The sequence below is a fragment of the Elephas maximus genome, chromosome 4 (genome assembly GCF_024166365.1).
Source record: "Elephas maximus indicus isolate mEleMax1 chromosome 4, mEleMax1 primary haplotype, whole genome shotgun sequence".
Classification (NCBI taxonomy): domain Eukaryota; kingdom Metazoa; phylum Chordata; class Mammalia; order Proboscidea; family Elephantidae; genus Elephas; species Elephas maximus.
In genome coordinates, this window is record NC_064822.1 from 115421596 (window position 1) to 115435414 (window position 13819).

General features: G+C 37.2%; 1 protein-coding gene across 1 annotated transcript; it reads right to left on the reverse strand.

Moving 5' to 3' along the window:
- Positions 1-6426: 6426 nt before the first annotated feature.
- Positions 6427-7020, reverse strand: LOC126076437 (olfactory receptor 6C2-like). The gene has a single exon (XM_049884954.1). The coding sequence runs from the start codon at positions 7018-7020 to the stop codon at positions 6427-6429; it is 594 nt and encodes a 197-aa protein (XP_049740911.1).
- Between the last annotated feature and the right edge of the window lie 6799 nt (positions 7021-13819).

The following is a 13819-nucleotide window of genomic DNA, read 5'->3' on the forward strand; positions in this document are numbered from 1 at the left end:
CTGGAAAGGCCATATAAAAGCAATTCACTCACCTGTACTCAGGTGATGAAAAAAACATTCTTCCATCCACCAGTGGTTAGAAACCAGTTGCCCTCAAGTTGACTCTGACACGTGGTGACCACATGTGTGTCAGAGTAGAATTGTGCTCCTTAGGGTTTCAGTGCATACATTTTTGGAAGTTGATTGCCAAGCCTTTCTTCCAAGGTACATATAGGTGGCCCTGAACCCCCAACTCTTCAGTTAGCAACCACCACCCAAAAGTCTTATACATTAAACAGGATTTTTGATCACTATTCATCTCAGGACTTCAATAGATCTATTTATTCCATAACATGAGAGAATTTTTGACCATAACAAATAACATTGCAAAAATAGCTACGGTAGTTGCTAAAGGGTCCTGTTTTTCCTCTACGATTCTTTATTCAAAAACACTGTACTAATCACCACATATATACTTGTTCATAGTCCCGAAACAATGCCAGTTTGTTTGGAATTGGTATGTTGGTACATTTCAGCCTTACCAATCATCCCCAAAAGAAAGGCCCAGTGTTCTCCTTCAAAAATCTGTAAAAAAAAAAAAAAAAAAAACCCTAATAGATCCCAAGAGTCAGATCCCTTTGTGTATGGGGTCTCTATGAGTCAGAGTCTGACTTGACGGCAGCTACCAACAAGAACAGCATCATCAATCACCCCAACCTATGGGAAACTACACACATATTTACCATTTATGCAGTCTTCGTCCTTTTGTGTAATTCCAGTTTTTCACGTGGTGTAATTTGTCTTCCCCATGCAGAGCTTCCTTAACATGTCTTTTACTACAGGTTTGCTAGCCATCCATGTTCTCTGCCTTTTTTTCCTTTTCTTTTTTTTTTGGTCTGAAAATATCTTAAGTTTATTTTTGTATTTGAGAGATATTTTCCCTGGTTATGAAATTCTACGTTGTACAACTGCAGCATTTAAAAAATGTTAATGTGTTATCTTCTGATGTCATACTTTTAGGCAATACAGGTAATAAAATAACTGTTTATAAAAATATTACTGAAAAATCCCACAGAGTTATGGGAGAGTAGGTGAAGTATTGGTGAAGATAAGAGAGCAATTTTAGAATAAATTACATGCATGTTTGTAAGGTCACGGGAATGGCCTAATAGACAGGTGTAAGGTGAAGAAGAGATGGGGAAATAAATGGGTGCATTGCCTTTGTGATTGGATGTCAGGTGTATTGTGCGGGATAGGGGTGAGGGAATGGTCTTAGATCCAAAAGCAAACCAAACCAGTTGCCATCCGTTTGATAGGAGCACAGATAGTTCATTTAGTGTATCAAAGAATTACTTTGGCCTACTCAGTTATGTCCACAGAAATATATTTGAATACGTGGGAATAAAGACAAAAGGAAAAAAGGCAGAAATAAAAACAAACAAAAAAAAATACCCAAGTACATACAGAGAGTCAGGGAGGAGTGGATTTTACTTCCCCTCTGAGCTATCCCGCTGCCTGGAAGCTACCAAAAAGGCCAGTTTGAGCAGTTTGCCTGAAGCAGATTGAGTAGTAGGTAATAGGGAAAAACACACCTTTAGATGGAGAAATAGTGTTACAGTTATTATTTCTTGAAATTGGCTCCTCTGCCTCCCTAAACACTCTTACTCTATATATCCTCCATTCATATTTCTTGCCACCTGGCAGGTTGGCTCAGTTATTGGGGAAAACAATTTCAGATATTTTCTCATTATCTAAAAAGCTTGAAAAATACATTATCTAAAAAGCCTTGGAAAAAAAGTCTGTTGTTATATAATGCCTGTCACTGTTTTTTTGTTGGCAATCCTACCTCATCTACTGCAAATTTATTTATCAGTTTCCCTCTGTAGCAACAGGAAGGAAAGTAAATGTGCAGAGATGTCAACTTGATTGGAAGGGGTGGTGGTGGGTTTTGTGGAAGTTCTCTTTGAAGTGTTTTACCTTAAAGAAATGGACAATGGGGGAAGGATCTTCCAGGCAAAGAGCTGGTTTCATGTGGGTTAAAAAAAAGATATGAGGGGTTATTAGAGTAGGTTAGTGTGATGAAATTTTTAAGTCAGATTACAGAAGTCCTGGAATGCTATTTTAAGGAACTTTGACTTTAATCTCTCCTCAATAGACAGCCTTTGAAGAAGTCTATAAAGAAAAACAAACAAACAAAAACCCTTAGAGGAATTTTTAGGTGGTCGTGCAAGGATATGAGTAGTGAATTTAAGAAATGAGTCCGTAGGAAGGGAGAGAGACCAATTTTGAGAAAGGACCAAAAGTTACAATACTAGTTCTCCATCTGGAGAGCTGTTTTTCCCGTAACCTAGTCAACCTGTTCCAAACTGCCAAGCCTTGCCTCTCTGATATCTTCTAGGCAACGAAATTTCTCAGAGTAATGACACACTTACATATTTCTGTCAATGGTAGTATATTTTCATTTGTCCACACTCAGGGTTCATTTATTTTTCTTACTAATCTGTTATTGTATGTTATCAATTATTTATATCTTGTTTATCTTTTTCAGATGAACATTTTTCTCTGATGTAAAGATTTATCTGTTTCCTTGACTCACTTCTTTCTCAAGAATGTTCTGTGCTTGCTTTCATGTCTCTATAAATCTCTCCCAGGTGTAAATGGAATTCTACCTGTCCCCTCATAGGACATGGCAAACTAGCAAGCAGTATGGTATTCTGGTTATGTGCATGGATTCTGGATCCAGATTACCTGACACTTATCTTTCCCCTGTATTAGGTGTCTGACCTTGATTCTGTGCCTCAGTTTCCTTGTTTGTAATATGGGGATAATTGTTATAGCATATCAGTATAATTATTAATAATGACATATTGACATTGATAAAAATAATATACAATGCATAGGATTTTTAATTGTTTCTATTATTGTATTCTATTATTGTCTTGCAAGTTGGAACAGTGTCTGGCACATAATAAATAACATAAAAGCTGTCATTATTCCCCTCGGCCACATGGACCTTTTTTCTGTATTGAAAACACTCATGATCTGTGTCATATATGTGGCCCTTCAATCTCTGTTGCCTTGTGAAATTTCTTGTTTTGTTAACTTTCCATGGTGTACATCATGTATATTAAGTTATTATGAGGCAGATTTACATCTTTGAATTTTCTATACTACTATGCATAATAATAGCCATACTTTGAATAGTTATTTATGAAATGATACACAAAAACTAATTTGAATGTCAGAGAGTTTCTAGGGCTTCTTCTATTTTCAGGAAAATGATGCTGATTACTCAGTGCGTGATACATTCTCTTTTTTGCAGGGTTTTACATATCCAAATAATAAAGATTATGTCTCTCTGCAGAGCAGCCACTTCAGGGCCTATTGTGCAGACAAACAGTATGTTCCCTGGGGGTTTTGAATCTGAAGGGATAATGTTGCTTTTGTTGCCATCTTTAGGGACAAAAGTTGAATACATTTTTGAGAAAAGCAGTCACAGACAGACTGGTGAGGATGGGGCAATGGTAGCATCTAACACAGGACAACAGCAGGCTGAGTCAATCAGGAGACGTGGAACATAGAGTTGAATGGAATCATTGTATTGAGTGCACTGCAAAAGTGATCTCCAAGCTTCCATTCAAATCAATCATTCAAGCAGCCCTGAATTTAGTCAGCGTGATAAAATCATTGTCATTTAATTTGAGGATTTGTATTTATTTTCATTTCCCAAGGCCCATAATCAAAGAAGTGTTTAAGGCCCAAGGGAAAGGGATGAACCAAGGAGACCCTGCTTGCATTCTCAGTATCCACTTTTTCCCTTCTGAGAGTGAAACATACACTCCATGACATCAGGAATTTTGTCCCATATGTTCAGTGCTACATAACAGTGCTAAAACCACACTGTGGCACATAGTAATCACTCAGCACATAACTCTTGAATGAACAAATGAAGGAATGGTGACAGGCCTAGTATGGAAGCAGAAGAAATATTTTTCCTCCTTCCCTTAACTATATATTTTCTCTTCTCGCTTCTTCGATCACCACGTACCTTACGGATCTTCATGGCCACGCTTTCATTTCCTTAATAGTTCACATAACAATCACAAGTGAGCAGTGAGCTCTATGACACCAAACTGGGTTATATCTCATTATAAAGGAGGTAGGTGACTTCACAAGAATTGCTGGAGAAAAGGTTCTGGGGTACAATGAGGATATAATTTATAAATATTAAAAGCATGCACAGTTTTATGTTGCTGATCTTTTGGAGACTTCCTGCAAATAGAGTGCAGGTCACACAGTGAAATCTGATTGTACAATGACAGCTAGTGTAGAGATGATGAATAGGCATCCCTTCTTCAAGAAGGAATTCTTTAATATTGTCTACGTCTAAGGTATTTTCCCCTCTTTGAGAAATTTCTCCACCCTACACACACAATTAAATGACAGAATTTTTACTATATTCTGATGAACCTGTGGAGGGTGAAAAGCCACGATCAATTCCAGTACAACCTGAGGTAATTTTTAGGAACCAAAGATGCATCCAGGAGTGACCTCATTTATTTTTGTGCTACTTCCTACTGCTGCTGAAACTTGAAAGACCTGTAAAACGCCGCCCCCTGGTGTTCCCTCTTAGTGAGGTGAGTGAATGCAGGAGCAGTGAGAAGCTCATTATCCAGAATGGAATCTGAATGGTTATCTTTCATGAAGCTCCTGCATTTGCCATATTGGTTCTATCCAACTGCACTTAGGCCCAGCAAGGTCAATGGGGCAGGCTTATCTCTTTGAAAGTCCAGAAGGTATTCAACCTTGTCTACCATCATCCAAAAAAGGGGGCTTTTACAAATTGGACACAGCTAGATTTTGCAAAGAATGAGATTTATGTATATAGAGTGTGTTTGCTATAGAGTCACAACTCAGGCAAAATAATTAATTAACCCAACGGCTAAGTGAATATACACATAGTATAGACGTATATTTGATCAATTATCAAAAAGGAAATTAACACATTTAGTGAAGTGTTCTTGGTTTTTAGATGAGAAACTTTTTGGATAACAAAGCCCTTTTGCCTCGAGACTTTTGAAGTGTATGGCACATATGCACATTCTCTGGATATGACTTATTATGAATTTGTGAAAGCATTATGAAGTCATAAAGTATATCTGAGCAATGAGATGATATTCATTAAATATAAATAACATTTGTATATGTATTTAGAAGTATAAACAATATTTTTGGAAAGTTAGAAAATGGACAGAGGCTTTTATTATCTTATGGAAAGAATAGTCACTAGGTCCAAGTTGAGCCCTGGTGGTGCAGTGGTTAAGGGTTTGGCTGCTAACCAAAAGTTCGGCAGTTCAAATCCACCAGCAGCTCCTTGGAAACCTCATGGGGTAGTTCTACTCTGTCCTATAGGATCATTATAAGACAGAACCGACTTGATGACAATGGGTAGGTCCAAGTTACTCATATTGTTCTCCCTCCTTATCTTTTCTTCTCCTTCATCTTTAGGTTCATTCAGTTTTTTCACACTATGCTTGGATTTGATTTCCAGAAGTCCGCCTAAGCTAACCAACCAAATGCCCATTTACGTGTTCTTCTCAAATTAGGAAAAATATCTATTGTTTTTATTCATCTTCTTGACTCTGAACATTTTCATTAACACAAGGTATAATGGAATTCTGGATAGTTGAAGAAATTATTCAATGAAGGTCTAGATATCTTGCCTCCAAATTCAGGGCTTTTTCTCCTTGAGACTTGTAAACACTGTCAGTATCAGTACAAGGCATCTAACACTTGAAAGTGGTTCCTTCTGTTCTCTACTGATATTATATGTCACGAAGAACTAGATCCAAATAATTTTCACATAAGCCAGTAGAAACATTTTTTGTGAATAAATTAGTTGAAAAGAAAGATGAAAGCTCTCTGCACAATCTTTATGATTGTCCCATTAACTCCTTTTATTTAATCCTGCAAATGGACCAGAAAATAATCCAGGAATATCCTGAAAATTTTAAAATGAAAGAAGAGCTCTGGAGTACAAAATTTTGTCCTGTATCACATTTTAAGTTTCACTAGATATTTTTTAATTACTCCTTGAAAAATTGGAAGTTAGACATTGAAGTGTTCTCAAATGGAAAATGTTTATTGGGTTTTAGAATCCACAGAACTAGATTTTATTTATTTGATTTCCATTTTACAAAATAGAGTACCTTGAGAACCTAGTCTTAGATAAACATATTAATGGTAAAACCATAGGGAATAGACATGATTGAGAACTGAGTACCTCGATTTTTTTTTTTCTACTTATGAGAGAAAAATGTTCACGGGGATAGGTAGTTTGACAAATCTACAGAATAGAAAGAAACTTTATATTTGGCAAATTCTTGTAACATGTTCATGGGTTATTCAGATTTAAACATAACTTGGCCTCAAAACATCAACTATCTGTTACTTCTTTATGAGAAATGCAACCCTTTTTACAGTGTCTTTGAAGGCTTCCTTTACCTGCTTGTTTCGTAGTGTATAAATGAAAGGATTAAGCATAGGGACAACTGAAGTAAAGAGCAGCCCCACCAGCTTATTAAGGGTTACTCCTTCGTTTCTTGAAGGTTTAATGTAGGAGAAGATGGAACTGCCATAGCTCATGAAAACCACAATCATGTGAGAAGAACAGGTGGAAAAGGCCTTTTTCCTTTGTTGGGCAGAAGGGAATTTTAGAATGGTGCTGATGATGTATGTGTAGGAGAGAAGCACACCCAGTAGGGTAGTAATCAGTGTTAGCACAGCAAAAGCCAAAACAACTTTTTCTATAAGCTCTGTGTCTGAACAGGCGATCTGTAGGATAGGATATGCGTCACAAGCAAAACTATCAATGAGATTGGAGTCACAGAATTCCAGCTGGAGACCCATGCCAAGAGGGAGGGCAATAATCAACAGGCCAGCACCCCAACAGCAGAGAAGGAGTGTAGTGCAGAACTTGTTGTTCATGATGGTTGTGTAATGTAGGGGCTTACAGATGGCCACGTAGCGATCATAGGACATGGCAGAAAAGAGAAAAAACTCAGTTGCTCCAAGGAGGATAACAAAAAACAAATGTGTGAAACAAGCATTATAGGTACAAGTTTTATCTCCAGTTGTCAGGCTGTACAGGAATCTGGGAATACAGACAGAGGTGAATGAGACTTCTAAGAAAGAGAAATTTCGGAGGAAAAAATACATGGGAGTTTGAAGATGGGAATCCAAAAGTGTGAGAGTGATAACTGCCATGTTCCCAGCCACACAAAAAAAGTAGGTGAGAAATAAAAATACCAAAAGCTGGATTTGTAATTTTGCGTCCTCTGTCATCCCCAGCAGGATGAATGTTGTTATCACTGTGTGATTTGTCATTACCTCCTGTGTCAAGTCAAAAATGACTGGACTTGAAGACACAAGCAACATAAGAAGCCACCATGGAGGATGAAGTAAAGATGCAATCAGTATTAATGTAATGCATTTGGCATTTGGATTCTGGAATTTTACTGGAAATATTTAAATATGAATCAAAGGTTTATAATTCCCTTATTAGAAACGATATTTATACAGATGTCAAATGAAAACAAACAGCACTAATCATGCGTCTCATTTCCTATGCTGTTTCTCATTATCATTGCCTCGGGACATAAGTCTGATCAATGTTACAGTTTATTCCATTATTTTTCACATCTTTTCTTCTGCCTCCTTTTTCTTTACTTTTCCCCGCCTTCTTTTCTGCTCCACTTTTGTAACAGAGAAGAATTTGTCAATGAGCATTTTATTCTGGTCTCTGACTGTATTTTGAAATAAAATGACTGCGAAGGGCTGGATAACAGCTTTCCACTTAGAATGATCCCTAATTAGGAACAAAAAATTAAAAATAAAAAGGTGTGAAGGAGGCGGGGCCAAGATGACGGACTAAGTAGACGCTACCTCGGATCCCTCTTGCAACAAAGACTCGGAAAAACAAGTGAATCGATCACAGACATAACAATTTACGAACCCTGAACAACAAACACAGATTTAGAGATGGAAAACGAACAAATATGGGGAAGAAGCGACTGTTTTCGGAGCCTGGACCCAGCGTCCCAGCCAGCGGATTTTCTGGAAAAACAAGTTTCCCACCGATGGCTCGGAGACAGCAGTCCATATCAAACCACATAAAGAAGCAGACCATGGCAGCTTCTACAACCCCCCAAACAAAAGAACCAAAATCTTTCCCAAATGAAGATACAATGCTGGAATTATCAGATACAGAATATAAAAAACTAATTTACAGAATGCTTCAAGACATCACAAACGAAATAAGGCAAACTGCAGAAAAAGCCAAGGAACACACTGATAAAGCAGTGGAAGAAATCAAAAAGATTATTCAAGAACATAGTGGAAAAATTAATAAGTTGCAAGAATCCATAGAGAGACAGCATGCAGAAATTCAAAAGATTAACAATAAAATTACAGAATTAGACAATGCAATAGGAAGTCAGAGGACCAGACTCGAGCAATTAGAATGCAGACTGGGGGATCTGGAGGACCAGGGAATTAACACCAACATAGCTGAGAAAAAATCAGATAAAAGAATTAAAAAAAATGAAGAAACCCTAAGAATCATGTGGGACTCTATCAAGAAGGATAACTTGTGTGTGACTGGAGTCCCAGAACAGAGAGGGAGGACAGAAAACACAGAGAAAATAGTTGAAGATCTGCTGACAGAAAACTTCCCTGACATCATGAAAGACGAAAAGATATCTATCCAAGATGCTCATCGAACCCCATTTAAGATTCATCCAAAAAGAAAAACACCAAGACATATTATCATCAAACTTGCCAAAACCAAAGATACAGAGAAAATTTTAAAAGCAGCCAGAGAGAAAAGAAAGGTCTCCTTCAAGGGAGAATCAATAAGAAAAAGTTCAGACTACTCAGCAGAAACCATGCAGGCAAGAAGGGAATGGGACAACATATACAGAGCACTGAAGGAGAAAAACTGCCAACCAAGGATCATATATCCAGCAAAACTCTCTCTGAAATATGAAGGCGAAATTAAGATATTTACAGATAAACACAAGTTTGGAGAATTTGCAAAAACCAAACGAAAGCTACAAGAAATACTAAAGGATATTGTTGGGTCAGAAAACCAATAATATCAGATACCAGCACAACACAAAGTCACAAAACAGAACGTCCTGATATCAACTCAAATAGGGAAATCACAAAAACAAATTAAGATTAATTAAAAAAAATGCTCATAACAGGGAATCACTGAAGTCAATATGTAAAAGATCACAATAATCAAAAAGAGGGACTAAATACAGGTGGCACAGAACTGCCATAAGGAGAGGGATACAAGGCGATATAGGACAATACAAGTTAGGTTTTTACTTAGACAAATAGGGGTAAGTATTAAGGTGACCACAAAGAGGTATAACAACTCCAGAACTCAGATAAAAGCCAAGAAAAACGTAACGACTCAACAAACATAAAGTCAAACACTACGAAAATGAGGATCTCACAATTTACTAAGAAAAACGTCTCAGCACAAAAAAATATGTGGAAAAATGAAATTGTCAACAACACACACAAAAAGGCATGAAAATGACAGCACTAAACACACACTTATCTATAATTAAGCTGAATGTAAATGGACTAAATGCACCAATAAAGAGACAGAGAGTCTCAGACTGGATAAAGAAACACGATCCGTCTATATGCTGCCTAAAAGAGACACACCTTAGACTTAGAGTCACAAACAAACTAAAACTCAAAGGATGGAAAAAATATACCAGGCAAACAATAAGCAAAAAAGAAGAGGAGTAGCAATATTAATTTCTGACAAAATAGACTTTAGACTTAAATCCACCACAAAGGATAAAGAAGGACACTACATAATGATAAAAGGGAAAATTGATCAGGAAGACATAACGATATTAAATATTTATGCACCCAATGACAGGGCTGCAAGATACATAAATCAAATTTTAACAGAATTGAAAAGTGAGATAGACACCTCCACAATTATAGTAGGAGACTTCAACACACCACTTTCGGAGAAGGACAGGACATCCAGTAAGAAGCTCAATAGAGACATGGAAGACCTAATTACAACAATCAACGAACTTGACCTCATTGATTTATACAGAACTCTCCACCCAACTGCTGCAAATTATACTTTTTTTTCTAACGCACATGGAACATTCTCTAGAATAAACCACATATTAGGTCATAAAACAAACCTTTGCAGCATCCAAAACATCAAAATATTACAAAGCATCTTCTCAGACCACAAGGCAATAAAACTAGAAATCAATAACAGAAAAGCTAGGGAAAAGAAATCAGATACTTGGAAACTGAACAATACCCTCCTGAAAAAAGACTGGGTTATAGAAAACATTAAGGAGGGAATAAGGAAATTCATAGAATGCAACGAGAATGAAAATACTTCCTATCAAAACCTCTGGGACACAGCAAAAGCAGTGCTCAGAGGCCAATTTATATCGATAAATGCACACATACAAAAAGAAGAAAGAGCCAAAATCAGAGAACTGTCCGAACAACGTGAACAAATAGAAAGTGAGCAACAAAAGAATCCATCAGGCACCAGAAGAAAACAAATCATAAAAATTAGAGCTGAACTAAATGAATTAGAGAACAGAAAAACAATTGAAAGAATTAACAAAGCCAAAAGCTGGTTCTCTGAAAAAATTAACAAAATTTGGCTAGACTGACTAAAGAAACACAGGAAAGGAAACAAACAACCCGAATAAGAAACGAGAAGGGCCACATCACAATAGACCCACCTGAAGTTAAAAGATTCATATCAGATTATTACGAAAAATTGTACTCTAACAAATTTGCAAACCTAGAAGAAATGGATGAATTCCTAGAAAAACACTACCTACCTAAACTAACACATTCGGAAGTAGAACAACTAAATAGACCCATAACAAAAAAAGAGATTGAAACAGTAATCAAAAAACTCCCAACAAAAAAAAGCCCTGGCCCGGACGGCTTCACCGCAGAGTTCTGCCAAACTTTCAGAGAAGAGTTAACACCACTACTACTAAAGGTATTTCAAAGCATAGAAAATGACGGAATACTACCCAACTCATTCTATGAAGCCACCATCTCCCTGATACCAAAACCAGGTAAAGACATTACAAACAAAGAAAATTACAGGCCTATATCCCTCATGAACACAGATGCAAAAATCCTCAACAAAATTCTAGCCAATAGAATTCAACAATATATCAAAAAAATAATTCACCACGATCAAGTGGGATTTATACCAGGTATGCAAGGCTGGTTTAATATCAGAAAAATCATTAATGTAATCCATCACATAAATAAAACAAAAGACAAAAACCACATGATCTTATCACTTGATGCAGAAAAGGCATTTGACAAAGTTCAACACCCTTTTATGATAAAAACCCTCACCAAAATAGGAATTGAAGGAAAATTCCTCAACATAATAAAGGGCATCTATACAAAGCCAACAGCCAGCATCACTCTAAATGGAGAGAACCTGAAAGCATTTCCCTTGAGAACGGGAACCAGACAAGGATGCCCTTTATCACCGCTCTTATTCAACATCGTGCTAGAAGTCCTAGCCAGGGCAATTAGGCGAGACAAAGAAATAAAGGGCATCCTGATCGGCAAGGAAGAAGTAAAATTATCTCTATTTGCAGACAACATGATTTTATACACAGAAAACCCTAAGGAATCCTCCAGAAAACTACTGAAACTAATAGAAGAGTTTGGCAGAGTCTCAGGTTATAAGATAAACATACAAAAATCACTTGGATTCCTCTACATCAACAAAAAGAACATCGAAGAGGAAATCACCAAATCAATACCATTCACAGTAGCCACCAAGAAGATAAAATACTTAGGAATAAATCTTACCAAGGATGTAAAAGACCTACACAAAGAAAACTACAAAGCTCTACTACAAGAATTTAAAAAGGACCTACTTAAGTGGAAAAACATACCTTGCTCATGGATAGGAAGACTTAACATAGTAAAAATGTCTATTACCAAAAGCCATCTATACATACAATGCACTTCCGATCCAAATTCCAATGTCATTTTTTAAGGTGATAGAGAAACAAATCACCAACTTCATATGGAAGGGAAAGAAGCCTCGGATAAGCAAAGCATTACTGAAAAGGAAGAAGAAAGTGGGAGGCCTCACTCTACCTGATTTCAGAACCTATTATAAAGCCACAGTAGTCAAAACAGCCTGGTATTGGTACAACAACAGGCACATAGACCAATGGAACAGAATTGAGAACCCAGATATAAATCCATCCACATATGAGCAGCCGATATTTGACAAAGGCCCAGTGTCAGTTAATTGGGGAAAAGATAGTCTTTTTAACAAATGGTGCTGGCAGAACTGGATATCCATTTGCAAAACAATGAAACAGGACCCATACCTCACACCATGCACAAAAACTAACTCCAAGTGGATCAAAGACCTAAACATAAAGACTAAAACGATAAAGATCATGGAAGAAAAAATAGGGACAACCTTAGGAGCCCTAATACAAGGCATAAACAGAATACAAAACATTACCAAAAATGACGAAGAGAAACCCAATAACTGGGAGCTCCTAAAAATCAAACACCTATGCTCATCTAAAGACTTCACCAAAAGAGTAAAAAGACCACCTACAGACTGGGAAAGAATTTTCAGCTATGACATATCCGACCAGCACCTGATCTCTAAAATCTATATGATTCTATCAAAACTCAACCACAAAAAGACAAACAACCCAATCAAGAAGTGAGCAAAGGATATGAACACGCACTTCACTAAAGAAGATATTCAGGCAGCTAACAGATACATGAGAAAATGCTCTCGATCATTAGCCATTAGAGAAATGCAAATTAAAACTACGATGAGATTCCATCTCACTCCAACAAGGCTGGCATTAATCCAAAAAACACAAAATAATAAATGTTGGAGAGGCTGCGGAGAGATTGGAACTCTTATACACTGCTGGTGGAAATGTAAAATGGTACAACCACTTTGGAAATCTATCTGGCGCTACCTTAAACAGTTAGAAATAGAACTACCATACAACCCAGAAATCCCACTCCTCGGAATATACCCTAGAGAAACAAGAGCCTTCACACAAACAGATATATGCACACCCATGTTTATTGCAGCTCTGTTTACAATAGCAAAAAGCTGGAAGCAACCAAGGTGTCCATCAATGGATGAATGGGTAAATAAATTGTGGTATATTCACACAATGGAATAGTACGCATTGATAAAGAACAGTGACAAATCTGTGAAACATTTCATAACATGGAGGAACCTGGAAGGCATTATGCTGAGCAAAATCAGTCAGAGGCAAAAGGACAAATATTGTATAAGACCACTATTATAAGATCTTGAGAAATAGTATAAACTGAGAAGAACACATACTTTTGTGGTTACGAGGGGGGGAGGGAGGAAGGGAGGGAGAGGGTTTTTTACTGATTAATTAGTAGCTAAGAACTGCTTTAGGTGAAGGGAAGGACAACACTGAATACATGGAAGGTCAGCTCAATTGGACTGGACCAAAAGCAAAGAAGTTTCCGGGATAAAATGAATGCTTCAAAGGTCAGTGGAGCAAGGGCGGGGGTTGGGGAACCATGGTTTAAGGGGACTTCTAAGTCAATTGGCAAAATAATTCTATTATGAAAACATTCTGCATCCCACTTTGAAATGTGACCTCTGGGGTCTTAAATGCTAACAAGCTGCCATCTAAGATGCATCAATTGGTCTCAACCCACCTGGATCAAAGGAGAATGAAGAATACCAAGGTCACACGATAAG

Excerpts from the sequence above, each read along its gene's own strand:
- LOC126076437 (XM_049884954.1), bottom strand. The coding sequence starts at position 7,020 with ATGTCCTATGATCGCTACGTGGCCATCTGTAAGCCCCTACATTACACA.